The sequence below is a fragment of the Ambystoma mexicanum genome, chromosome 4q (genome assembly GCF_040938575.1).
Source record: "Ambystoma mexicanum isolate Mex_15411 chromosome 4q, UKY_AmexF1_1, whole genome shotgun sequence".
In the NCBI taxonomy this organism is placed as follows: domain Eukaryota; kingdom Metazoa; phylum Chordata; class Amphibia; order Caudata; family Ambystomatidae; genus Ambystoma; species Ambystoma mexicanum.
Window position 1 is genome coordinate 679,897,303 of NC_090928.1, and position 25,615 is coordinate 679,922,917.

The following is a 25,615-nucleotide window of genomic DNA, read 5'->3' on the forward strand; positions in this document are numbered from 1 at the left end:
ATAGGGTTGAGTACGTTTCTTTTTTACTCCAGTAAATGTTCATCCTGCTAGCAGCCGTATTATGTATGTTTTTAATCCTGATTTTTAAAAACAAAAATTATATTTTGTCTTCAGGTGAAAGGCCATTCATGTGCGAGACGTGTGGCAAGAGTTTTGCTTCAAAGGAATACCTGAAACATCATGACCGAATACATACTGGCTCTAAACCCTTCAAATGTGAAACATGTTACAGAACCTTTGCACAGAGGAATTCTCTTCATCAGCATTTAAAAGTTCATACAGGTATTCTACCAAAAATAAACATTATATGATTGCTTTATGGATCTCTGTATTGAACACAAATCTTATTCTTCTGATCTTTATAAAGCTGAAGTGCTTAATGAGCACAGCAACAAGGTATTGGTACTATGTAAATCAGTATGTGGAAGAGTCCTTTGGTTTTCTACAAGGCCAGGGACTCCTTTTGTGTTATACCTTTACTTTAGCTAGCAGCAAAGTAGTTGAAAACTACCAAAAGCTGTTGAACAGAACTCCACCCGTACATTAATTGACCAGTAAAATTAATTGCTGCAGATGCAACATCATGGTCCTTTGCATAGGATGATCCCTTGAAAAAGTCCCAATTCTCCTCCTGGTGATTATCTTGTTTACTCTTTCATCCTATTCACATTTTTTACATAATTATGGGAATTGGTCCTCGATTCTACAAAGATTTGACAAGAAAATGTTACAGATCATCCTTTGCTTTTTGCAATATTTTCTGTGTTTTTACAGTTAAAAAAAACTTTATTTCACTTTACGTCTTTTGACTTCTACAACATTCTTAACAGTTTTTCTCCTTATGGTACGGTAGGATGTTTTTATTAAGATTTCTCCTCTGCCAATTCTGTGTCTAGTCAGCTCTCTCCCATAATGTGTCTCTTTGACAAGTGTGGCTCCTGTATGGGCAAAACATTAAAACTGGTTTGATCATGCTCTGTATTGACTGAATGCGAGATGGCCACACAGTGGAGGAATGACCAATTTGCTCGTCTCATATCAGACAACCGGGTAGAGAATGGATATGTCTTCGAATGAGGCTGGGCCTCTATTAAAGCCAAGACCCCTAATCTGCATCACAAATTGAGAGAAAGGATGATTGTAAGGCCCTTTGCTTTTTTAGTGCCATTTCTTGCACCCCGTGGGTCCCTCAAAAGAGCACCGTCCTCCATTTTAGTGTGAATATTATATAAAATGGACTAGTCAGGGGCCAGTTGGAGAAACGAACTAAACCAAAGGTCCAGTAGAGCGGACTTGCTGAGAAACTTCCAGACATTTCCCTTTGTGAAACCAAAGTTTCATGGGGCAGAGGGGCTACTGAAAACCCAGCGCCCGACACAAGGTCCCAGGAAGGACCAGTTGAACAACCTGAACTGAATCGAAGAAATGGGAAAGACCTGCTAAGAAAACTTGAGAAGCCTGAAACCTGGGAGCGGTTAAGGAAACAGGCTGAAACCTCAATGACGAGAATGCCCAGAGAGAAGCTGAGAATGTTTGAGAACGGACAAACACATCAACCTGAGAGACTTGCCAAACTGAATGAGAGTCTAAAGGAGAGGTGATTCAGAGGTAGATATTGAGACTGCTGGGGGAAACCGAGGGGCCAGCTGGCAAGACCAGGCTGGATAGGTGCTTCAAGAACATACCCCGAAGAATACTTGGAATAGTGCTGAATTTCTTATGTTCAAGTTTGTGTACACGTATGTTGGTGCAAGACCTTTGAACATTTCAGTTCCATAGAATGGAGTAGTCGGAAGGCTACAGACTGATTAAGATTAGGTTTTGGACTTTAAGATTGCCACCATTTTAAAATACTTCTGCTGTAGACTAGAGTTTCTTTGGAAGGGAGAGGGCTTTGTAAGAATAGGGTATAATTTACCTTCCCTGAGAAGTGAAGCATTTAAAATGCCTTATATGTAAGAACATAAGACCCCCACCTTGTGTTGTATCTACCCATTTCTTTTAGAGCAGGGCTCTGCAACTGGTGGCTGTCCAGATATTTTGAGCTAGGATTCCTTTGACTGCTTACTGCTGGCTAGGGTTGATGGGAGGAGTTGCTCTTAACATTTGGAGAGTCAAATGATGTAGACCCTGGTGCTAGAGAAACCCTTAGCTGTAGTTGTTTCCCTAGATCCGTTTGTCCAATCCATACCAGTTAAACGCTATTAAAGATCACACGGGTTAAGCAAACCTATTTGTTTCTTGTCAATCCCCGCTCAGCCTTCCACAATTTTAACAGAATGGCAATCTAAGGTGTCAATCGAAATAGTTTCTTTAGTCAGCCCTTGCTCTTGACTTTTTTATGCCAGACAGTGAGGTTATTAATTCAGCTATCCGAATTGGCGTGCTGTGCTCTACAAAGAGGGATCATTCAGCCTAGATTTAGCCATGGATTTTTTTGCAAGTTTTCTTTGATCTTTATTGCCCTTGGGGATTAAACATGGGATGACGAGCAATGCAATGCTCGCCAGACTGATTCTTCACCTGCTGTATTGTTGCACTTGCAGAATTTGAGTAGCAGCTGTTTGCAGAAATGTCTGGTATGGGGCATCTCTAATTGAGGGGATAGTTACCTCTTTGTTTGCTGGTTGGGAGTTGCACATGTTTGATTTCCCACACAATTGGGCTCTCTGATATTATTCTCACCTTAGAGATGCGACTCCATCTCAGAGACTACCTTTTTCCTAGTTTGTTTCATTTGCATCTACAATCACAATATTCAACAATCCATACAGTGAGAAATAAATCGCCCAAATGGCATTGAATAGTTTTCCCAATGTAAAAGTGCGAAATACTATTACTCATTTTCCAATTTTTATACTGCATATTTTCTTCCCAGTTAACCTCCCTAACTAAATCTTCCTTCAGCACCACCCTCTGGAATGACCTGTCAAATCTCTAGCAGTTCAACATCCAGAAATCAAACCTAAACCCAACTGTGTGTTGGGCAGATGGAAGATTAATTATCAGGTTGTAGGAAGAAAGCTTCTATTTTCTTCTGGCCTAAATTAGGGAACATTTGAAATAATATTACCAACTGTTGCGTTATAGGGACTGCTGAGACAGAATTTCGGATTTGGGAATTCTATGCCACTTTGTAAGGCCTCCTAACTTTGATTTGAGTGCGCCTTTCCCCTATTTTTCATTTGTCGATCACTGGCCTATATTTGCTGTCAGAAGAACCTCTAGGGAGTTCTTCTGCCATTGAAACCCTTTTTGGCTCATTTTGTGTATCTGGTCCTGGCTTGGCCATAAGGCTCAAGGTGCCATGTTGCTGCATTTGTGCACAATGGTGATTATTTCGCCCTACATTGGCTTTGGGGAGTAAGCTGGTGGCCGCTCTTTAGTTTCGGCCTGATTAATAAAGATTTTCATTTTGTAACTTTGTCTCCATAGTTTCATATCCTTTTCATTTTGCTCTATTTTTTTTTTTTATCCCGTCCCGACATTTCCATGGGAAGCAAATCCTTCAGCTTCACTTTCTTTTTGCTCATTTGTTGTGGGGGCACTGATCAGTCCTTCAGACTATCAGCATCGGAAAACTTTGTTTCCCTTTTTAATTCTTGTATTTTTACAATTGCACACTGCACCTTACAGTGCAGTACAATAGAGATACTTTTGTATCCATTGTTGGGGAGGAGCTAGTCCCTTCCTGCAAACCCCCTCGCCCCCAGCGCTTTACAATTAGGCAAGACTTCTCTAAACACTATAGCACAGAGAAAGCCTTTTTCATGCAAATATAATCCCGCACAGACGTGGCCAGCCACTAAATGAAGATAGTTAGTATTCAAATATAAGGTGTAAATAACTATTAGCGGAATACACTTGTAAATGTTATTCTATGTAGTTTTAAAATCTCAACACACGGCAGAAGTAGGCTCTGTGCCAAAAGGAATGCAGCCTCTGCTAAATATAAACTACAGGCATTGCTGTGGTGTTCGCTAAGGCTGGCAGAGAGCACACGGTAACTCAGCAGCTGTTTCCTGTCCATCAAAAAACCCAGGCAGGCTGGGGCTCATGTACACAATGGAAAAGTATGGGAAAAGGTTTTAAGGGGAATTACTGGACCAAATAACAGATAAAATATGAGTATATTGAGTGAAGTATGGAGGGAAAATATGTTTATATATAAATGTTTCTAATATAGCAAAATGATGATAAACGGGAGCTATAATGCATTTTTGCATAGGCTAAAAGTATGCTAAGTAGTTTGCCTTAAACGGAAACCCAGCCATTCAAGAAGGAAGACTGCAGCATCCCTTGAAAAGGAAGGACAATTTTGGATGAGCCATGCTAGTATCCAGTAAGCAAGGTAAACGGAATATAAGGCTCCTGCTTGGCACCAGTCTGCAGGAGTCCAGAACCCTAAGGGACAGAATGGCGCTCAGGAGCAGAGTTCTTTGCCCCCCTCCTCATTTTCTGTAAAGAATAAACTTGTTATCCTTGCAAGATAAAGACTCTTGGCCTTAATTCCCTAGAGGGGTGAACTTTAATCTTGTGTGAGCGTGATTGGGGGGTACGCGTATAATTAGGGGGTACCCCTGTAAGTTGGGCTACCTTTCACAGTGTAGTCTTTTATACATGATATTTCCTGGTAGGACAGTTTTTTTTCTAAAGTCCACCCAAAGGGACTTAATGAAACTATACCTTGGGCAATACAGAAACTCCAAATCTCGGTGCTACAACCTTATAATAAGATTATGTTTGATTGCAAAAACAGAGCAGCCAGGCTTATTTTAGGAGGTAGAGTCGGCTGTAGCCTGGAACGAAGAACTTGCAGCATACATATGGTCCAAATAAACAGTGATACACTGATGTATTGTGAAAATATTGGTTTCTTTTATATATATATATATATATATATATATATATATATATATATATATATACGCACACATAGGCAAAGCAAATTCTTTAGAAAGGTAAGTACTATTATTCATATACACAATTCTAAAAACCAACACCATACTTATGGCATGTAAACCAAAGCAAAAACCTAATTTAGAATAGCAGTATGCAGTTCAATGTGAGTAAAACCTAGTGTTACACCTTTAGAATGGCAGCATGCTATTCAAGGGAAGTGAAACTACATTAGTAGACTTTTAGAATGATCGTATGTAATTCAAGGTAAGTAGACCCTAGTGGTAGTAAACTATGTTACTTATTCAGTTTCAGGAATAATATAGTTATATCAACCATGTTACAAGTAAGTACCTTGTAACGTATGAGTAAACCCAATTGGTAGCAGTCTGTACCACCGAGATTTACCTGGTAGCTGTGGCTGAGCAGTCGGACTTCTCTCAAGAAGGGTTAGGCAGTATACAGAGGATACACAATAGGGCCAAAAACACAGTAGAACAAGCAAACACTGACCAGAGCTTTGTTTCAAAAGTATATAATTATTTATTTAACACACTTTAGAAAATACACTAGCACTATTAATCAAAAGCAAGTTCCAACACAATCAGAAAAGTATTTACACCTCCCTTAGCAATTACTAGACAAGTCTAAGTTAAAACACCACTTTTTGCCAAAACAGAGGTGAGCGTGTAACTTAGATGGCACTCCAATAATTATTTTGAAGGGAGAGAAAAAGGCAGGTCATAAAAATAAAACAGTTCCCAACACTTTTAAGAGACAAAATCAAGTTACTGAAGGCAGGGTATACTGTAGAGCCAAAGTTCATAGGCCAGGACCACTTTGAATGGAGCAAGGCGAAATGTGCCCAAGATCACACGGTTTAGCAATGCATTCAAGTCTTTCTAGAAATGTTCAAAAGAGATTGGGGTGATTCAAAAGACAAAGTTAGAAGGTCTGGGGGCCAACCCAGTTGGAAAGCCAAAGATTTCAGCGCCTTGGTGTAAGGCGCTTTATAAGTCAATAAATACAAATACAAATAAATACAAATTTAAGGGTCACCTTGGGCAAACCGAAGAAAGGGAGGCCAGGAAGAACACAGTACCTTAAAGAGTGAGGAAGCTCCAGCGGTGACAGTTGTTCCTGGCAGCGGGTGCAGTTAGTGGTTTCGACCAGGGGAAGAGAGGATCTCGTCGAGGAGAAGACTTGAGTCGTTGCACTGCCCAGGGAAGAAACAAGCCGCGGAGTTCGTCGGTGAAAAGGTGTGTTCCTGGTATTCGCGGTCACAGTGGTGCAGCTTGGCTATCCAGCTGCCGGGGTGCTTGGCACAGGCGATTCGACCAAGAGACGTCCTGGAAGGCGAAATGGCGAACTGGTTGATCCCACCAGCTCAGAGGAAGAAGACTCTTTCAGCAGAAGATCTTCTCTTGTCGTCGGGAAAGTGGTAAGGTCATTGCAGCAGGGCTCCACCGGTGGTGTCGTCGTTGCAGATGGCTCAGCTTCTCCCCTCTTCGGATTTCTTAGGTCCTGTGGCGACTTCTGAAGTTACAGTCCCAAAAGCCCTGCTTTTATGCAGAAAAAACCCCATTCAACAGCCTAGCTGTCACTCAAACATGCTCACCACTGGCCCAATCAGAACAGAGTGTGACTTGGGTTGCTAAGGCAACGCAGTCCAGGGTGCCAATTCCCCCACCCACACATCCTGTGGAACCCAGACAGAGTGGCACCAGTTGGAGGGCTTCTGTGGAGAAGCCCGCCAAAAAGTTGAACAATGGGCCTGACCTTGGTTGGAGTTACAGAGACGGACACAAACGCCATTTTAGAAAAGAGTTCTGGCAAAAAGACCCAACCGGTGATTTAATATTAAATAAATAAACCGGTGGTATCTTTAACATTGCACCAAAAAGTGGTGCGTTTAAAATCAATGGGAATATCCCATAGGAAATATTCTGGTTGAATATTTTGCGTGGTAACCACTTTCACCAGCCAGAAACTCGACAAGGGGGGACTGGACAGTGCCCCCTTGGAAACAGACCCAAGGGCAATCGAATTAACCCCTTCCAGTACTTATACAATATGATGGTTTGTACTGGTTCTGTTCACAATTTTGGACTAGTAAAGTCAATGGTGACTTTACATGCCGTGGGAGACAGTAGTCAGTCCCAGGGTATGGAGTCTATGTTTGGGAGTCACAGTGACACCCCTGTGTTACTGCACTGAGGGTGCTGTGTAACACATACACAAAAACAGATGATACCCTATGGAGTAAAATAAAACCCATAGCCCGAAAGCACACAAAAAGTCGACATACCTCAAATCATGCCTAAGAGTGGGAGGAAAAGAGTCTCACTCTTAGCAGGAGAAAAAAACAAACCCCAAAAATCCAGCAAAGCTGCTGGGGGACTCATAAGGCTAATTTCCCAAACCTAGTAAGAGAATTCTCCATAACATATAGTTATATCATCCATAGTAAGTACCTTGCAATGTATGTAACTTATTCTTCTTTCTGGACTGATGCAGTTGCACCCATATTACCTAGTGGAACACAATTCAAAGGTAATTAATAACTGGTAAATTACTTTTCAGAATGGCAGTATGCACTTCCAAGGTAAGTAAGAACTCATTATTACACATTTAGAATGGCAGTATGCTATTGAAGGCGAGTAAAATCTTATTGGTAAAAACTTGTGTACTTGTTCTATTTCAGGAATATCTAGTTATACCAATATTACTTTTCAGAATAGTAGAACACAATTCTAAGGTAAGCAAGAACTCAAGATATTTCAGAAAGGCAGTAAGCAGTTCAAGGTAAGCAACACCTAATGTTAGACATTTAGAATGGCAATATGCTATTCAAGGTGGGTAAAACCCTATTGGTAATACATTTATTAAGTTTAAGGAATAATACAGTAATAGCAGCTCTTTTACTTTCTAGACGAATGGAACACAATTCAAAGGTAAGTACATAACTTTGTATACTTTTCAGAATGCTAATAAGCAATTCACAGGCTATTAACAACTTTGTAACACTTTGTAATTTATTATATTTCAGAGATAAGTTACAACACTAACACATTAGCAAGTAAGTACTTAGCATCACTTCTTAGATTTTCTAGTCAGAGGCCTAATACTTTAAAAGTCCTTCCCTATTCTAAGGCATGAGGGATCTCAGAGGCAGAAGAGGGACACTGGTGGTCCAGTGGCTAACAGTAGGCAGGTCAGGATAAGGCACAGATGCAGGAAGAGTTCACAGGATTTCGCGTCTAACAAGTAAGTACAGACTTCAGAGTTAGTAGAAAGTGGTCAGGGACTTGTTGGAAGGCTCCCTAGATGAGTTATGGCGCTAGCCCTGGGCAAACGCATTGGGCGAACTCCCAAACACACAAATCGCCAACCTAGCCACACAGGAGCGACACAAGACTTTAGGTAAGTATTCCACTCGGCCACACAGTACCTCAGCAGTGAAGAAGAGCTTGCAGATGGACGCCCTCCCCATGCAGCAGCACAGGACCTGGTCTCTGGATTCTTGGTCATTGTGATGAAAGAAAGGAAACTGGATGGGAACAGTCGACAAAAAAGGGAACAAACAAAGGATTCTGCTATGTGGTTTTAGCACCCTTTTCAAGGTACCAGATGTGGAATAGTTGTCTCGGTCCAGCACTCTGGTGAGGGGACTTCAAGGAGTGGAATCTTGTTTCTGGGGGTCCAACAGGAGTCTAACAAAGTTTCAGCAAGACGGCACTCAGCCTCGAGGTCCCAGAGTATTGGTGGTTTTCAGCCCAGTAAGGTCGCAGATCTTCATGGGATGGCTCGAAATGCAGGTTTTCTTAAGACTGATTGGTTCCACCAGTTCAGGGGTCGGAGTTGTCTTTGGGACTATCGGATCACATTGAAGAAGGGAAAGGTAGAAGAGGATCCAAGATTGGAACCCTCTTGTCCCCTGCACACTATAATATACCGTCCATAGACATAGACATCACAAATCAACCAACAAACAGTATTTGACTATACTATTTAATCTGAATTAGATTTCATCAGCAAAATTATCAAAAGAAACATCTGTGTGTCCAATATTAATGGCTGGTGCGTTTTGAGGCTTTTTCCTCTTCTTCTTGAGCATAATTGGACTGTAAACAAACATCATATGAGTAAATGCTGTAAGCTTATTTGTCAATGCCACTAAACTTTTTACGTATATCAACATAAGTCTATCACCAGTAACATTATTAGATACAAGAATGTATAACCAAGAAATGTATCTCATATGTACAAAATTAATGACCGACGAGATGTGGATCCACTCCTCTTAAAGACCAGTTCATTGGGTATTTCATATCGATACAAGGCTCAAGTTATACCGAACTTCACGTTTCCTTAAAAATTAAAAATTCTTTTGTGTTCCCCCGTTTGTTGATGTAAAACATTGCCATATTGCTGTCTGTCAGGACTTGCACAGATTGGTTCGCTCGGTGAAACTCAAATGCCTGGAGGGCCTTAAATACCGGCAGTAGTTCCAGCAGATTGATGTGGTTCTTTGTCACTGCATGAGACCACAGACCCTGAGCTGTGTGATGAAGGTAATGAGCCCCCGACCCGGCGAGTGAGGTGTCTGTCGTGACAGTCGCTTGTACTTCCTGATCGTGGAAGGGTTTCCCCTTCAACAGATTTTCTCTTGTCCACCAGCGAAGATTTTGTACTTTTTTTGGCGAAACGACCACTAGATACAGGCAACGTATATAAAGAAACGTTTGATTTGCTTCTTCTCTTGTGTCAACTAGTAAGGGTTAGAGGGAATAATCCTACCACAACCATGGATTAAGCCACTTATTCTACTGCTGAAGCCTGATTTGCACCCACCTCAGTGTTTTCTTCTGTAGGTTATTCTCTATGACGAGCCTTCATAACAAAATTGTTGAACAATGTCACTGCAACACTTTCAGCACTCCAGACAATGGTGCAGGGAGACTAGTTATTGTCTGGAGTGGACCGTTGATGCAGTTGAATTTACGCATGTTTAATGTCACTGCTTTGTGGCATGGTGTAATAGGGACAATCCTGGACTTGCTAAATGCAGAAAAATGTTTTAGACTGAGTGGGCCTATCAAGTTACGGTATGGCCCGGCTGCTGGCACAATTTCGTTATTTGACTTCTCTACACCAAGTCATAGTAATGTGTTGGTGTGACTGGCATCCGAGAGCCCCACCCCCACTCCACCCATCTTATCACCTTAAATTTGGTACTCCTGTCCATTGTACTATACTCTATTCATGCACATCATGCATGCAGCTCAGAACTTGTGGATCTCTAATCTCGCTATAGGCAGATGACCTGCTTCTATACTTGATGGAGCCAGATGCATAGAATGCTGCCAGTTCCCAAACCCATACTTTTAGCTTACCTGACAAGAAGTCCTCTGTAGTAAGGTAGCTGGCAGGCTGTGATGTAACATGTGCTGTGATGTTAGCGTAGGTAGAATGTGGGCACTCGGAGTGTTCTTAGAGTGACGGTTGGGAGATCAGAGTGAGAGTGGCCATTATTGGGTGTGGGGCAATCCCGGTGTTCCTCCTGTGTATCCTGTCCTGTGGACCCTACCATCCCCTGTGTTTGTACTACAGAAGTTGATCCTGGCTTGGACAATAAACCTTATTGAACGTACCTGCTTCCCACAATGTCCCGTTGTTACATCCTCCAGTAACCACAATGATCCCAGCTTTCTCTTAAACCAAATATATTCAAATGGCATTTGCGGATCAGATTCTTTAGACTGACCAGTCTGCTTTCTTTACAGTTTGTTTTGATGCTAGTTTACCCTTTATAGCAACCAGTCTCTCGATGTCAAACCACACCTCATTCGAATTCTGTACATTCATTGACTTCTTGGTATTGTTGAATCACTAAGTGAAGTGGAAAAGCCACTAATAACAGAGCTTGTCATATGATGAAGGGGCAACATCTGAGGGTCTTACAGCCTCCACAGAAGGCGCGGAAACTGCCGTCTCATTCTTAAACTTATTTTCAGGGTTCTATGAATAGCTCCCAGTGTTTTGTAAGTGAAACCGTGAGCCCTTTTCTCGACATGGTGGACACCCACTGTACCTTTTGGAGGACATGACATCTTGATTCCAATAACAATACTGTGTTGTGGCTTCTCAATCATAGCTTTAAGGATACTCCTCCTACCAGGTACTAAACAGAACTTGATCATGGCGTGCCTGAATTTGTAAAGACTCCAGTGACCATAGTAATTTGAATGAATTTACTCGTCAGTTGAAAGCAAAATTTAGACATCACATTACAAAAGATCATCATGGTGTGAGACATACGTAAACAATAGTATAAGCTTGATGTGTTCACAGGACCGAGAAACCTTAGTATTAGAGGCAACAAATGCATATGTAAAGCCAAAACTTTTTACATAAAATATTACAAGGAGTACGTGGGTCACATTTCATCTATTGGGAGCCATAAGTCATTTCATTGGCTGAACCAAACCACTGTATGAGCAAACAATATTGTGTGAGAAAGTCAACACAGTTGTGTTTAGGCCACTTGTAGCAGTTGAAAGATGCGTTGAATTGGGCGGCCTTCGTCAGGACGGAAAAAAGGATGGATGGATGCTCAATGAATGATAATTCCTGTGTATATCTGTGAAATGATCAGAAAATAGTTTTGTGAGTGATAGAGTCTGTATTCAGGTGTGTAGTATATATTATATAGCATTTATAACGCGCCTATACACAAGTGTTTCAAGGCGTGAATAAATTAATTCAAATTTCTATGGTCACTTGAGTCTTTATATGTTCAGGCACGCCGTGATCCAGTGTTCAGGCACGCCGTGATCCAGTTGTGTTAAGTACCTATCTCCCTACCTGGGCAGATAAGGGAGCCCTTTAGTTTACACCATAAAGTACAGCCCACGGCTGCAGTGCCTTTTTTCACTCAGAAAAATCAGTTGGCATTCTCTATACTACAATGGAGAATTGAAATATTGTTTCCTACACAGAAGAACTTTACCAGAGACTCTTGGGTGCTCCCACTACACTGAACAATTTCCAAGGACTTCTAGCCCAAGGTTTTTCTGAAGATGCATTCGAGACCATCAACCAAAAAAAAAAAAAAACAAATCTGAACCGAAATGCACAGCAAATTTATGCTAGAATATTTGAAGGCCGGGATTATCTCAGAAGGTTTACAAGTGAGAAATATTCCTCGAGTGTTCATCGACAATCCCAAATTTAAACTTAATTTCAGCAGCGTTGGGAACAAGTGTAGCCGAGATGGGCTCATTCTAGTTATTTATACGACTGATGAAGTATGTAAAAAAACGAGGAAAAGAATTGGCTGAGATAGAAAAGCTTTTTCTTGAACCGTCCAAGACGCTAAAAACAAGCTAGAGAAACTTGAAGAAGAAATTGCGAAATTCAAGCTCCTTACAATAGACAAAGTACAAAAATTTAAGAAAGATGTACAAAATTACAGCGAAGAGAGGACATATCCATATCTACAAGACAGTTTTTACACTGACCAACAACAAGGAGGATTTAATAGACGTAACAGTTAAGTGACATTCTCAGGCACATCAGCTTCGTCCAGCTATAGCTATCCAGGCAACACAAGTAACAACCTTGGACGACAACCACAACATCCTTTTTTTTTCACAGAGGAGAACAACGGGGACGACCCAAGAGGAGATCACAACTGTCAGGACAACGGATGAGGATGCGCTAATGGTACACGAACCAATGAATGACGACATCTTCAATTTATATGCACATCCCATTACATCCCATTACATCGATGGAGCGTAGCCTACTAGTTCTTTCTTTTGTACCTGTCGACGTTTCTCGCACAGTATTGATTGCTCATACTGCTGTTTGGTTCAGCCAATGAAATGAAGTATGGCTCCCAATAGATGAAATGGGACATACATACTCCTTGTAATATTTTATGTAAAATGTTTTGTCTTTACATGTGCATTTGTATTTGTTGCCTCTAATGCTAATTTGTTTCAGTCCTGTGATCACATCAAGCTTATACTATTGTTTACTTATGTCTAACACCATTCATATCCTTCATTGAGCATCTATCAATCTGTTTTTCCGTCCTGATGAAGGCCGCCCAATTCAAAGCATCTTTCAACTACTACTAGTGGCCGAAACACAACCGTGTCGACTTTCTCACATAATATTGATTGCTCGTACTGTTCATACAGCTGTTTGGTTCAGCCAATGAAATGACATATAGCTCCCAATAGATGACATGGGACCCACATACTCCTTGTAATATTTTATGTAATATTGTTAACCTATGCCTAACACCATGATCATCTTTTGTAATGTGATGATTACATTTCCTTTCAACTTAATTATGAGCAAATTCATTCACATTTCTATGCTCACTGGAGTCTTTATATATTCGGCCACGCCCTGATCAAGTTATGTTTAGTACCTACCTCTCTACTTGGACAGATTAGGGAATTGCCAGGAGCCCTTTAGTTTATACTACTGCTCCTACCAAGCCTTAACAAATTCACAGGGTGGGATGAGGAGAGAAGGGCTGAGACTCCTACTGTTTGGCTGTGGCGAGTACTTGGACTGGCTGACTCGCTTTTACTGAGTTTTGTACCTGCTGCAGCATCTACGCTTCCACGAGTGAGGAAGTGCGTGTGCCTTTAACGTTCTCAGCTACTACCTGAGCAGCTGACTATAAGTGGCCGCCTCCTCCGCCCTTGTTGCGTTAAGCCCTGAGGAGAGAAGGGCTGAGACTCCTGGTGTTTGGCGAGTTTGGGAGCAGGAGGCTCCTAACAATGTCGGACTCCATCAGCTTTAAGGACTAGGGCGCAAAAGCGACGTGAGGGTGTAAGTGGAATCGCCTCTTGCGCACCTGACCAACGCCCTCCCACCAACAAAGTAAGTCGCTACTTTTCATGTACATCAAACCCAGACTCAGCTATTGATGAGCATGTAACCGTTTCTGTTGAACTTTCCGATCCTACGGACTCAACACGTATGTCTAAAAATTGTGCACTCACTTCTGACGTTGTGACGCCTGTTTTCGAAGCTTATGTAGCGGCCTGTCCACACCCACACGCAAATACGCTTGTTGAGTGTGCGAGTAATAACTCTATGCTACAAGCCGCTCCTCAAGTCGAACCGCCATCTACTGCCATTACTGATTATGAGGGAAATGTATGCAGATCAGTCCCAAACGCTAGCGCTAAATTAGTTGACTTACCCGACGCTGAGCTTTGGACAAATTTGCTATCGAATGCAGTAGATGGTGAAAGTGGGGGAGGCGCTTCGGGGAGGGTGCCGAGCCTTGACGCAGACGGCGCCCGTGAAGACGCTGCCGGTTCCATTATGGAGGCGAGTCCGGAGGCGGCGCCTGCAAATGCATGCGCTCCCGATGGGATCGGCTGTGTGCACGATGTCATGAACGCGTGTGAAACGGACGATTGGGGAGACGGGGCACCCCCGACGTCTGCCGCCTTGCCTTGCCTGCTGCAAGTTACTAGTAGTCCCGATCAGCCTAGACCAAGAAGTGCCAGTTCTCCTGTTCACACGACACGTAGTGTGTACTGTGTGACTCACCTTGATGACGTGCTTGCTCACTCGATTCCCTCAGCTCTGAGTACAGGTCACAAGCTCGCCTCGCGCCAACAGGATGCCCAGTCTGATAGATCTGTGATCATATCGCAATCGGACAAAAGCGCACCACCCACTGACAATAGGAGAAATTCTGAGCGTTGTGAATAAGGTTTTGGAAAACTTGGTGTTAATGAATAAAGAGTGCCTTGAGAGAGCCAATAAAGGTCCTTCTTCACTTCCGATGAAATTAGATAAACACCCTATGAAATCTCTCAACTAAGTGGTTCTAATGAAGATATATGGGCTAAAGTGTGTTATAAACGTTCTAAAACAAATAATCCCACTCCAAATGGACAACACAAACGTGATGTATTCAACTCTGTGCTGACCTCTCAGAAAAGGTTGACAACTCCACAGCAGTATCCTAATAATGCTTTTACCTCACAGTTGTCTGCCAACAATGGATGTCTATCTGATGACTCTCAAGATTCCTCAATGATGGAACGGCCATTGCCGAAAATACGCCATATAAGAAAAACTCCACAACGGCAAATCGACCTCATGCCCAAGTACCCAGTGCTGCAGGGACCTCTCTTATGCCACCTGCTGAGCTACAACCCCTAATAATCCCATTGATGGCGATTTCTATGGCTCCGTTTATGAAATTGTATGAAACTATACACGAAGCAACTAAGGACTTGACAACAGTTGTGGCGCTAATGCATTCGAAATTGATTCAGATCGAAGTATGTGATCGGTCTTACAACGAACAACCTGAAGGAATCAAAAGACTGGACAGATCCTTTAATTTGCTAAACGAGCAAAGGAAAAATGACACAATTGATAAAAAACTTTTGGCGGAGGTAGCGAGAGAGGCTCTTGCATTATTTAAACGTAATGGGACTACGCCAAATCTTCAAAAACACCAAAATACTTTCATAATAGAAGATACCTCCTCCAATCGGTGCCATAAGCCCTCAAATTAATGTGGCTCAAGTGAAACTGAGCAAAATCCTCAAGAGCCTTTAGAAGCAACGATAGCTAACGGAGTTGGGCACTCAGGCTTGTCTGGTCCGATTGGTCCTTCTTTAAAAAATCTTGTGACATCCTCATCTCTAAGTGCGGCAACTACGCCAGGCTTGACATCCATAACTGGGAATGTGCCTACGCATGTTCCAGAAACTATGTCAACACTGATTGCACCCTCTGAAGATATTATGGTTGACATTCCGTTTCATACTGCATTTGAACAGGCGAGGGGGAATGCGAATCAAGCATTACTTGACTCCCAGGTGCCATCTTCCTCACAGGGAAATTTGTGCCCAGATGCTATCGATACTACTTCCTCTACAGGACTTGTAGTAGACCCAGTAACTATTTATCCAATTTTTAACGGGGCGCCACAAACTAACGCGCTGATATTCAAGCCCCCACCTAAACCCTCCCTAAAACAAGTGAAGAAATCTAAAAATCAAAAGGGATCTTAAAAATAAGACACTACAGGGGGCCCCGAAATTTCTGCGTAATATAAATGTGGTCCAGAACGTGGCAAACAACATTAATAAGTGTCAAAAGGCAGCCTCCTCAACAAATGTGAAAACGCACAAAGCATCACTCGCTACAGAAACTTCCTTAACGCCTGACGTAGTGATTGTGACAGATATGGATCATGACCTACCCAGTGAGTTGCTAAATTTATCAACTGATGACGAGGTGGCAGACGTAAACCCAGATGTGGAGGCTGACCCTACTCTGAGGTATGCAGTGAGAGACACCCAAATGAATATTGATGCAATGGTAAACAGTTCTGTAATTGAGCCCCACGTAGGAAAAATAGGTACAACGATTACAAACTCAAGTATTTGTCCAAAGATCATTACGCAAACGACTCAAGAAAAACTGTCTACACCCAGAAGAACCTGCCACATTATTGTCGAAAAGGACGAACATCAGGAGCAATCGAAATCGTCTGATAGCCCAGTGTTTAAGACTCTAGAACAAAAAAGGATGCGCTGTACTAAGGAGCCACGGCTCACATCCCTTGAAAACACTTGGCTCAGCTCACATGTTCCTGTCAACACGGCAGCTGTGATGCCGCATAGTGAGTCTGTAAGAACCCTGATCAGTGGTAGGACAGGCACCTGTGAGTGTCCAAAACAAAACTCAAAGGCTTTTTTGAATGACTTTCGAACACCTCAGCCTATAATATTGCGAAGTTCGAGTTCGAAGCTCTCCACCTACAAACTTGTCATTGAAAGATTAGAATCCTCTGACAACTTAATATTGAATCGAAGTAACACGATTAGGCTTTTACATCTTGTGCCAGCCTTACATGCTATAAGCTCAAATGACTTGTAGATAGTGGAGTTTTACGAAGAAAAACGGAATGATAAAGGGGTGCTTCCTGTCTCGTCATCCATAATTGCATCAACAATACTGGATGCCAATGTCGCCCTGTTTTCCTTAGGATTTGATGTTTTCAAATTTACTGAAACATCTCATAAAGTTCTCCATGGAGACGATGAGTCACGCAATTTTAAAGTACTACCTAAGGATTCTGCTGCGAGTATGACAAGACCCAAGGAACTGGTAGAACTAGACTCAAAAACGTGCCCTTGTCTACCAAACCAAACGGAGCACTTGGTCGAAAACACTCAGAAACATCTGAAAAACTCCCGTTACGAGCTGTCACCCGATGCCTCTGAGACGAAGCGACGTAAAAAAAACCTACAAATCACCATATACGGTAATGCTGGACTCGATGCCCCAAGTGTATCTAGCAACAAGTCTCCAAGTCCAAGCAGAGGAAAGCACGAGTGGCAATGGTTGTCTGCAGCCCTGTGTGGCAAAAATCATCTATAATGCCAGGCAGACGCACTCCAAAATGTGTGTAGATTGGCTTCCTGGAATACTCGCGGCTTTTCACATTTGTTTAAATCAAACTGACTTGCTTCGTTAGATATTGCATGTCACCAAGAAACTTGGCTAAGTGAAACCCCACTTGTGAGTGAATTTGAGGTGGCCTTAAACCCTGCATTAAAATCATTAAAAGGACGTCCGACGTCGGGTATGGCCACCATGTTTAGGAAAGCCTCGGGCTGGTGGATTGTGAATTCAATTAACCACTCTCCATTTATCCAGGTAACCTCCATGACAAAGCAAGATCATGAAGAGAAGTCCACCAATCAGTTAAGTGTAGTAAACCTGTATTGGCACCACAGAAGTGCTGGAAAACAGGACTTTATTGATCAAACCATGGAAATACTTTATCAACTGTTGGAAACGTCTGGTTGGCCGAACATTATCATCTGTGGTGACTTAAATATTGATCTGTTCAAACCATCTGCTGCAGAAAAAACATCCTTAGCCAACTCATGGTCCGAAGAGTGTTCCATATGCAATATACAACTATTAAATGGAAACACCTGTGATTATGTGCCTCCGGCCTGTACTTGGCATCGCAATGGTTTGACGTCAACTATTGACTACATGTTTGTGTCAGAAGCCTTACATCCACGGATAATATCGCTGAAAATTATTTAAAAAACTAAAAGCGACCACAATATGCTAGTAACGGAATACATAACTACGTCCAAGCAAGCATTTGAATTATGGCCCCATAAAATCCAAGTGGAATCCAATAGAGTGAGGTTAACTCTGGACACACAGGATTTGGAACATCTGGTAAATCAATATTTTAATGTTAGCCCAAATGTTGAATATGACCATCTCTTAACACAATTTAAAACCAAGAAAACAGGGCTTAATCACATGGCTTTTGAACGACAACATTGTTTCGACCTAGAATTGTTGAATCACAAGCGCTTGATGCGTCGAGAAATCAGAAGGTTGAAGAACATGAATGTTCTATCATGTAAGCGCGATATAAAGGTGGTTAAGCAAAGATATAAAAACTGGTTAAAATCTCACAAGCATGCGATGTCTCAAAATGATGCAGAACAGATGTTGATGGTTCTAAAAAATAAAAAAACACACCAGACTTCTGGAAGCTCATCAACAATCTGCATGCCCCACAAAAAGCCATAAAAGCATGTATGGTGTCAGAATCAGATTGGGTAACCCACTTTGAAGGCTTATATAAAGCAACAGAGTCAATTGATGGCCCAACCATAAAAAACGTTCAAACCGTGGGCCCTGTCTTACTCGAAAAATGAAATAGTGAGCATCATCAAGAAAGCAAAAAATGTGCGTGCACCTGGTCCAGGCGGTCTGACAAATTTTACCATTAAACTACATCCAGAGCTATGGGCAGACATCTGTGAAACGTTGTTTAATCGAATAAACACAACTGGCCAGACTCCAAAATCTTGGAAGACAGTGATCATTGTAGCTGTCTTCAAAAAAGGCGATAGAACAAACCCGAAAATTACCGACCAATCGCTCTGTTGGACGTCCTAAGTAAGATCTATGCCACTATGCTGCAACGAAAATTGGTTGCCTGGCCTCTAACATCGAACCACGTGGATAATCGCCAATCAGGTTTTGTAAAGCAGGTGGGATGCTCGCTGAACTTACTTCTTTTAAACATCATCAAAATGGAAGCAATAAAGTCGAATACGAAGGTCTATTTAGCTTTCATAGACTTTTCATACGCATTCAACACTATCGACAAAGCCATCCTGTGGGAAAAATTGGAGCGTTGGGGATGCCCGTTAGATCTAATAGCTGCAATGAAAGAACTCAACACAAACACCTCAATTCGAGTAAGACTAGATCAAACTGGGCTACTATCCAAAGTGATTAACACCTTTAAAGGAGTGAAACAGGGGTGCCCGTTAGATGCAGCACTATTCAGCCTTTTTTATCGGATATAGGCAAATCAATAGTTGCAATAAAATCATTCCCGCCGAAAGTGGCCAAATCACATTTAAGTTGGCTACTCTATGCTGACGACTTGATCGTTTTGGATGTAACGCCCATTGGGTTACAAAGAAAATGAAACCCTATTCAACAGTACGTTACATCCAATCACCTATCGATCAACACAACAAAATGTGAAATATTGGTCCTACGAAACCTAAATGGCGGATGGGTGGCGCATAGACGCACCTTGAATTGGACTCTAGGCCAAGAATCTCTGCAAATATCTTCCAGTGTTAAATACCTTGGAATGCATACAGGTTCATCAATAAACGATGGACCGTGGCAGGCAGACATAAAAAGGAAATGTAAGCAAATTGCAAGCCAGGCAATCATTATTCACAAAAGATATGGTAAATTCTCGATAAAACCTGTCTTGGCCTTTTACCATCAAAAGGTAATCCCTGTGCTGACATATGGGGCAGAAAACGCCCTTGGATGCTCCTATGAAACTTGGGACTCGCTAGAAAACTGCTTTTGGCCGAAAGTACTAGCCCTTCCGAAGGGCGTGAAGACCGCATGCATAAGATATGAATTATCGTTAATATCGATCCACGCTAGGATTAGTTGGAGCCTGCTAAATTTCTATCGCAAAACATGTATTCGGGCGCAAATCCCTCAATTTGACATCTTCTATGATGTCTCAGCTGGTAACTCTAACGTCGCTTCAATGTTGTCGAATAGATGTGAAGTGTTATTACAGAACCATGATATTAAAGTTGATATGCTTCATGAAAACCCGCATGCGGTAAAGCTCAAAATCTGGCGCGCTGACTGGGAACAAACATGTATTGAGAGATCTGCGGCCAAATTAATGTGTGATGCGCCACTGGAGATACGTGCCTTTAACACCCAACAGCGATACATTACATTGTTTCCAGATCCGCAAGCCCGAAGGATGTTTCTATTGTTCAGATTAAATTTGTTTAAAACCATGGAACGTCTCCGCTTATGGAAGAGCAATGAGCATCTAAAACCCGAATGTAGATTTTGCTTGCAAGGTAATGAATCACTCAAACACCTAGTGCTATTTTGCACTAAGCTAAGATCTGAAAGAACAATTCATTTCGGTCCACGGAGTGTAAATCATCCATCCTTATGCACAGACGACTGGTGGAAACAGATGCATCAAGGAACAGATTTCAAATTGATACTCCCGTTAACACGTCTTTTGGAGTCAATTGAAAATCGCCTGATGAGGACACCAACACAGTGAACACGCCTGTAAAACTCGAAATTGCACGATATGCCAGACAACAGTGTATGAGGAAATCCGCCTGAAAGTACACAATTGATGAGTGTTATACGTTTGTATGTTATATGTTTATACGTTGTCATTTTAAAGGTTTGAAAAAAACCAATAAAAAAAAAAAATAAAAACAGGGTGGGCTGATGCAAAAGACAGAAACAAGTCCCCCGCCCCCCACCATTCCTATTTTCATCGCAGAGTAATTTTGGCAATTGAATAGTGGATGTTATGTTATGTTGTGATCTTAATGACACCTGGCCTAGTAGGATCGTTGTCCATCCTCCCTTTTGTTCCCCTCCCTTGCCTCGTCGCGCCTTGAAACACTTGTGTATAGGCGCGTTATAAATGCCATATCATATGTTGTTTGGCATTTATATAGCGCTCTATATATCATTGGTATGACCTCAAAGCGCTGGTAGGTTGACCGCCCTTGGGGACCGCAGTCCAGGTCAGTAGAGCGAGTGTGGAGAGTTAGTGTCGTAGGGTGCGTGGGTGCATCAGTTATGTGTGCAGCTGATGTAATAGCCTGATGGTAGCTGCATCCTAGCATTAGGTGTGGTGGTGGAGATATCGGTTGAATGTGTGCACTCTGGTGGGTGGACACCCAGACTGGCTTCTGGCTGCTTTAGGCCTGTTTGATGCTTATGTGAGCAGCTAGGCCGGTTGTCGTGGGATATAGCTGCATTTTTATTAGAGTGATGAGGAGTTCATGGGGTAGTCTTCGTATGTGAGCAGCTAGGCCGAATATTTCACGGGGTATAGCTGTAATCTAATTGTGTGATGGTGTAGAGTAGAATACGCGTAGTGATATGATATCGTGTGATATGATAGTTCATCCACAAAGGCGCATATGCGCAGTGCGCTTCGGGAGCGCTAGTGACAAGGGGGAATGAGGGAGAACGCAAAGACACTCATGCAGGCCAAGCGCAGCACAAATGTGAAGGCTAGCTACAGTACATGTTCTGGGGAACCCCGGACCGTGCTGCTAAGGCACGGATAGGAGTCCATGCCTGGGAATGGTACAGGGAACCAGGGGGCTAGTACATATCGACATCGGGGGGGCCGTGTCAATTTGACAGCAGGGATCAAGGCGAAAAGTATAGAGAGACATCACAAGACCATTGTCGCAGTGCACATAACGACTAGATGGGACACTACAGGTTGGATGGTAAATACAATGGGAGACCAAGAGATGATAGAAATCTCGTGGCCCATACTAGGCCCAGAAAAAGGCAGTTTTGGACAGGAAAAAATAACTTTAAGCTGTAAGCAATGGGTTCACTAGGAAGTAGAAAAAACAAAGAAAAGGAAGAAAAATACAGCAACTTCAAATGGATTGTGTCCTCCCACGTATTCCTCACCTTTTGATATTCAATATCCAGCTTCAGCAGCTTTGGGATTCTTTTTCGATCGAGGGTGCTGTGCGTCGATGCAGTTGACTCGATGTCCATCGAGGGCCTCCGTCTTGAGGATGATGTCATCGAAGGTATATATAGCACGTGCAGGGCTCGTTGGCTTCAGTTCTGTTTTTCCGAGTAAGCTTACGCTTCGAGAACTACAGCACGCTTCAGAAGTTTTGTTCATGAAAATCAAAAATGTTTTCGTCTTCGACACTGACTACCCCAAAGACCGGGTCTAAAAAATGTCAGGACTGCAGTTCCAAGATGTTGATGACCGATCCGCATTGAGTATGTTTGTGGTGTCTCGGTGTGGAGCATAAGACCCCAGCCTGCTCAAAATGCCAGTCAATGACCGGACAAGCACTGAAAGAGCAAAAGGGAAAATTGCCGGGAGGTTGAAACCCCAAAAAATCCCCTGACTACCCCCTCGAAGAAACATTCTTTGAACGATGCGAGAGGCGACTCTCCTCGGAGGAAGAAGGTGAAAAGGTCCAGGTTGAGGAGTGGCTCCCACCACTCCTTGTCGTTGAGGAAATCGAAGACTAGGCACCATAAGTCGCCCACTTTGACTTCTTCATCTGACTCCTCTCCAGAGACAGCTATATCTTGTCCCACAAAGGCCTCCACTCCTGCTGAAAGGGAAGCATTCAGGTTAGAAATGTTGAACATTTTTTGAAAAACAAAAACCCTCGACAAGCCATGCTCCTACCGCGCCTTCTAAAACCAGTAAGGAAAGGGCTTGAGCCAAATCTTGCACACCCTCGAGCCCGGTCGGAAGGCCAAATCCACATCGAGAGCCATTGTGGCCTCGACGCGACGAGGAATCATCGAAGGATCCTTTGAGCCGCAAGTCAAAGAAAAAGTTGAGGTCGTCGACATCAACACCAGCTCCGCCATCAATGCCAGCTGCGCCAATCAACACCAATGGCGCCTTCAACACCAATGGCGCCTTCAACACCATCGATGCCATTGAACCCTTCGGTGCTGAAAATAACCTCATTAATATGGACTACTCCTTGAGCGTCGATTTAAACTTTTTTGAAGAGTTTGACGCCCTTACCAGAAAATATTTGTACTCCTTTCCCTAAAAAGGATTATTTTAAGTCACTAACCTCGATTTATGAGGACAATGAGTCATCCGATAACAATGTGCCCTTTGGGTTACAGTATGGTACACCAAATGTCCCTGATAACTTATCAGGGGAGTGAAGGCTAAAAGATCTTTATGAAAACTTACAAACAGCCAGTGGAGTGAACACTTCACCAGAGTAAGAATTTGGTAAACCTGAATCTGATGAACATGCAGATGCATCATATAGGCAGTTGATGTCTAAGGTTGTAGATTAGTTGGGATGGAGTAGGCCTACCCCCCTTTCAAGCAGGATGATCGAACAGACAGCCTTGATAAGGGTCCATAAAAGCATCCCATTTTGTCATTCCACATTGCACTTCAAAAAAGAGTGTCTGCCAATTGGGAGATGCCGGAGTCGAGTCCAGCAGTAAACAAGAACTGACAAGTAAATACCACCCATCCAGTAGTGACCCCAACTACTTATCAAAACACCCCACCCCAGAAAGTCTGGTGGTGCAGGCAGCTTATCCAACCATCCCACCGGATAGGGATGACAAAATGGTAGATGCATGGGCAAGAAAAGTATTTTCTGCGGGGAGCATGCGCCAACTCCACATGTGCCTTAGCAAACTTTTTATTTCCTCTATGGCACTGTATTTCTATGGCGGCTGAGCATATTCCCGAAGGGAAGTAAAGGAACAGTTTCTTGGGTATTGTTGGAGATGGCAAAGAAGCCATGTGCAAGTCTCTTCAGTCAGGTCTGGATTCTGCGACGGCATCAGAAGGGCCATGGCGGCAAGCACCGTAATTCGCAGATTTGCGTAGTTGAGGTAGTCTGGATTTGCACCGGATGTGCTATCTAGACTCCTTAACGTGCCGTTTGACGTGTCTCACCTTTTTGGCTGCAAGGCTGACGAAATCATTGAGAAGCTGCAGACCTCGGAGGTGCCAGCCAAATCTTTAGGGGCTGCTTTTAGGCAGCCTCAGCCCTTTCAACCCAGTGGAAAACCTTGGAGGGGTAGATCTTTTCGCTACTACTCCTCAGTTGGAAGAGCGAGAGGAATGGCTAGTCAAAGAGGCCAAAGAAAGATTCCTTTGTGGTGGACGAGAGAAAGGTGCAAAATCCGCTCAAGCAGGGGCATCTTTACCAACAGCTACTGCCTCAGCCATCTTAACACCACTCTGAGGTCTTCAGTCACGACACCCTAGTGGGAGGCAGACTGTCTCGGCATGTGAAAGAATGACGAGACATTACTTTGGATGCTTGGGCATTAGAAACCATAGCCCAAGCGTACTGCCTTCTATTCATTCAGGGACCTCAGAACCATCCACCGGACAGCAATTCTTTGAAGGTTCCAGATCTGTTCCTGTGTAGGAAATGTTGACCCTGCTAGAGAAAGGTGCTATAGAGCCGGTACCTGTAGCGGAGAGGAACAAAGGATGGTATTCTCTATATCTCCTCATCTCCAAGAAGGACGAAGGACTGAGACCCATCTTGGACTTGAGATACTTGAACAAGTTCCTGGGGAAGGACAAGTTCAAGATGGTCACACTTTCTCAGATCCTTCAGGCCCTCCAACTCCAGGATTGGATGGTGTCCTTGGAGCTTCAGGATGATTATTTACATGTGCCAATCCATCTCAAGTACAGAAAGTACCTGAGTTTTGTCCGTTGGCGGTTCTCATTACCACTTTCAAATTCTGCCATTCGGGCTGACCTCCGCCCCAAGGGTTTTCACCAAACCGATGGCGGTGGTGGCAACGAGTCTCAGGAGAGGGGGCGGAGGGGGATTCACGTCTATCCCTACCGGGACGATTGACTGATCAGGGCATGTTCTCCCGAACAAGTCCTGGATCATCTCAACGTCACCTGCCACTCCTTCCGCAGACTGGGCTTCTCCCTCAATTATAAAAAGTCCCATATGACACCATCTCAAAATCTCCAGTTCATCAGGGCTGTTCTGGATACATCCTTGAGAAAGCGCTCGCCACCCGTGGTGAGGGCTCAAGACATTCTGCAGATGGTCTCCAAGTTTCAGAGTGGCCAGCGTCTCCCGGCCTTCGACTTTTCGAGGTTGCTCGGCCTCATGGCATCATTCATTTTTCTGGTACCAGAGGCTCGCCTGAGGATGAGATCCCTTCAAGGGGCTCTCGGAACACAATGGTTTCAATTCTTGGGCAACATGTCAGACCTACTTCAGGTTCCAAGCAGGGTCACACAGGATCTTCTGTGGTGGGCCTGCGAGGACAACATTCTGAAGGGAGAACCTTTTTGGCACCATGGCCAAAAATAACAGTAGTGACGGGAGCCTCACTCACGGGGTGGGGAGCCCACACCAACGATCTGACAATCAGCGGTCGTTGGTCTCCATCGGAGTCCAAACTACACATCAGTCTTTTGGAGCTCAGGGCAATTCGACTTGCGCTCAAGGCCTTTCTACCCTCTGTACGGGGTTACACAGTGGCCATGTACTACCTCAACAAGAGGGGAGGTGTAGGGTCACTCCCACTGTGCAGAGAGGCAATGCAG

The 25,615-nt window shown here is 43.2% G+C and overlaps 1 protein-coding gene across 2 annotated transcripts in view; it reads left to right on the forward strand.

The window, feature by feature from the left end:
* Positions 1-25,615, forward strand: part of GZF1 (GDNF inducible zinc finger protein 1) — a 186,050-nt gene that overhangs the window by 92,473 nt on the left and 67,962 nt on the right. For both annotated transcript variants that reach the window (XM_069608265.1, XM_069608264.1), the window contains exon 4: positions 115-282. In XM_069608265.1, the coding sequence (XP_069464366.1) occupies positions 115-282 (168 nt within the window). The remainder of the gene's footprint in view (positions 1-114; positions 283-25,615) is intronic.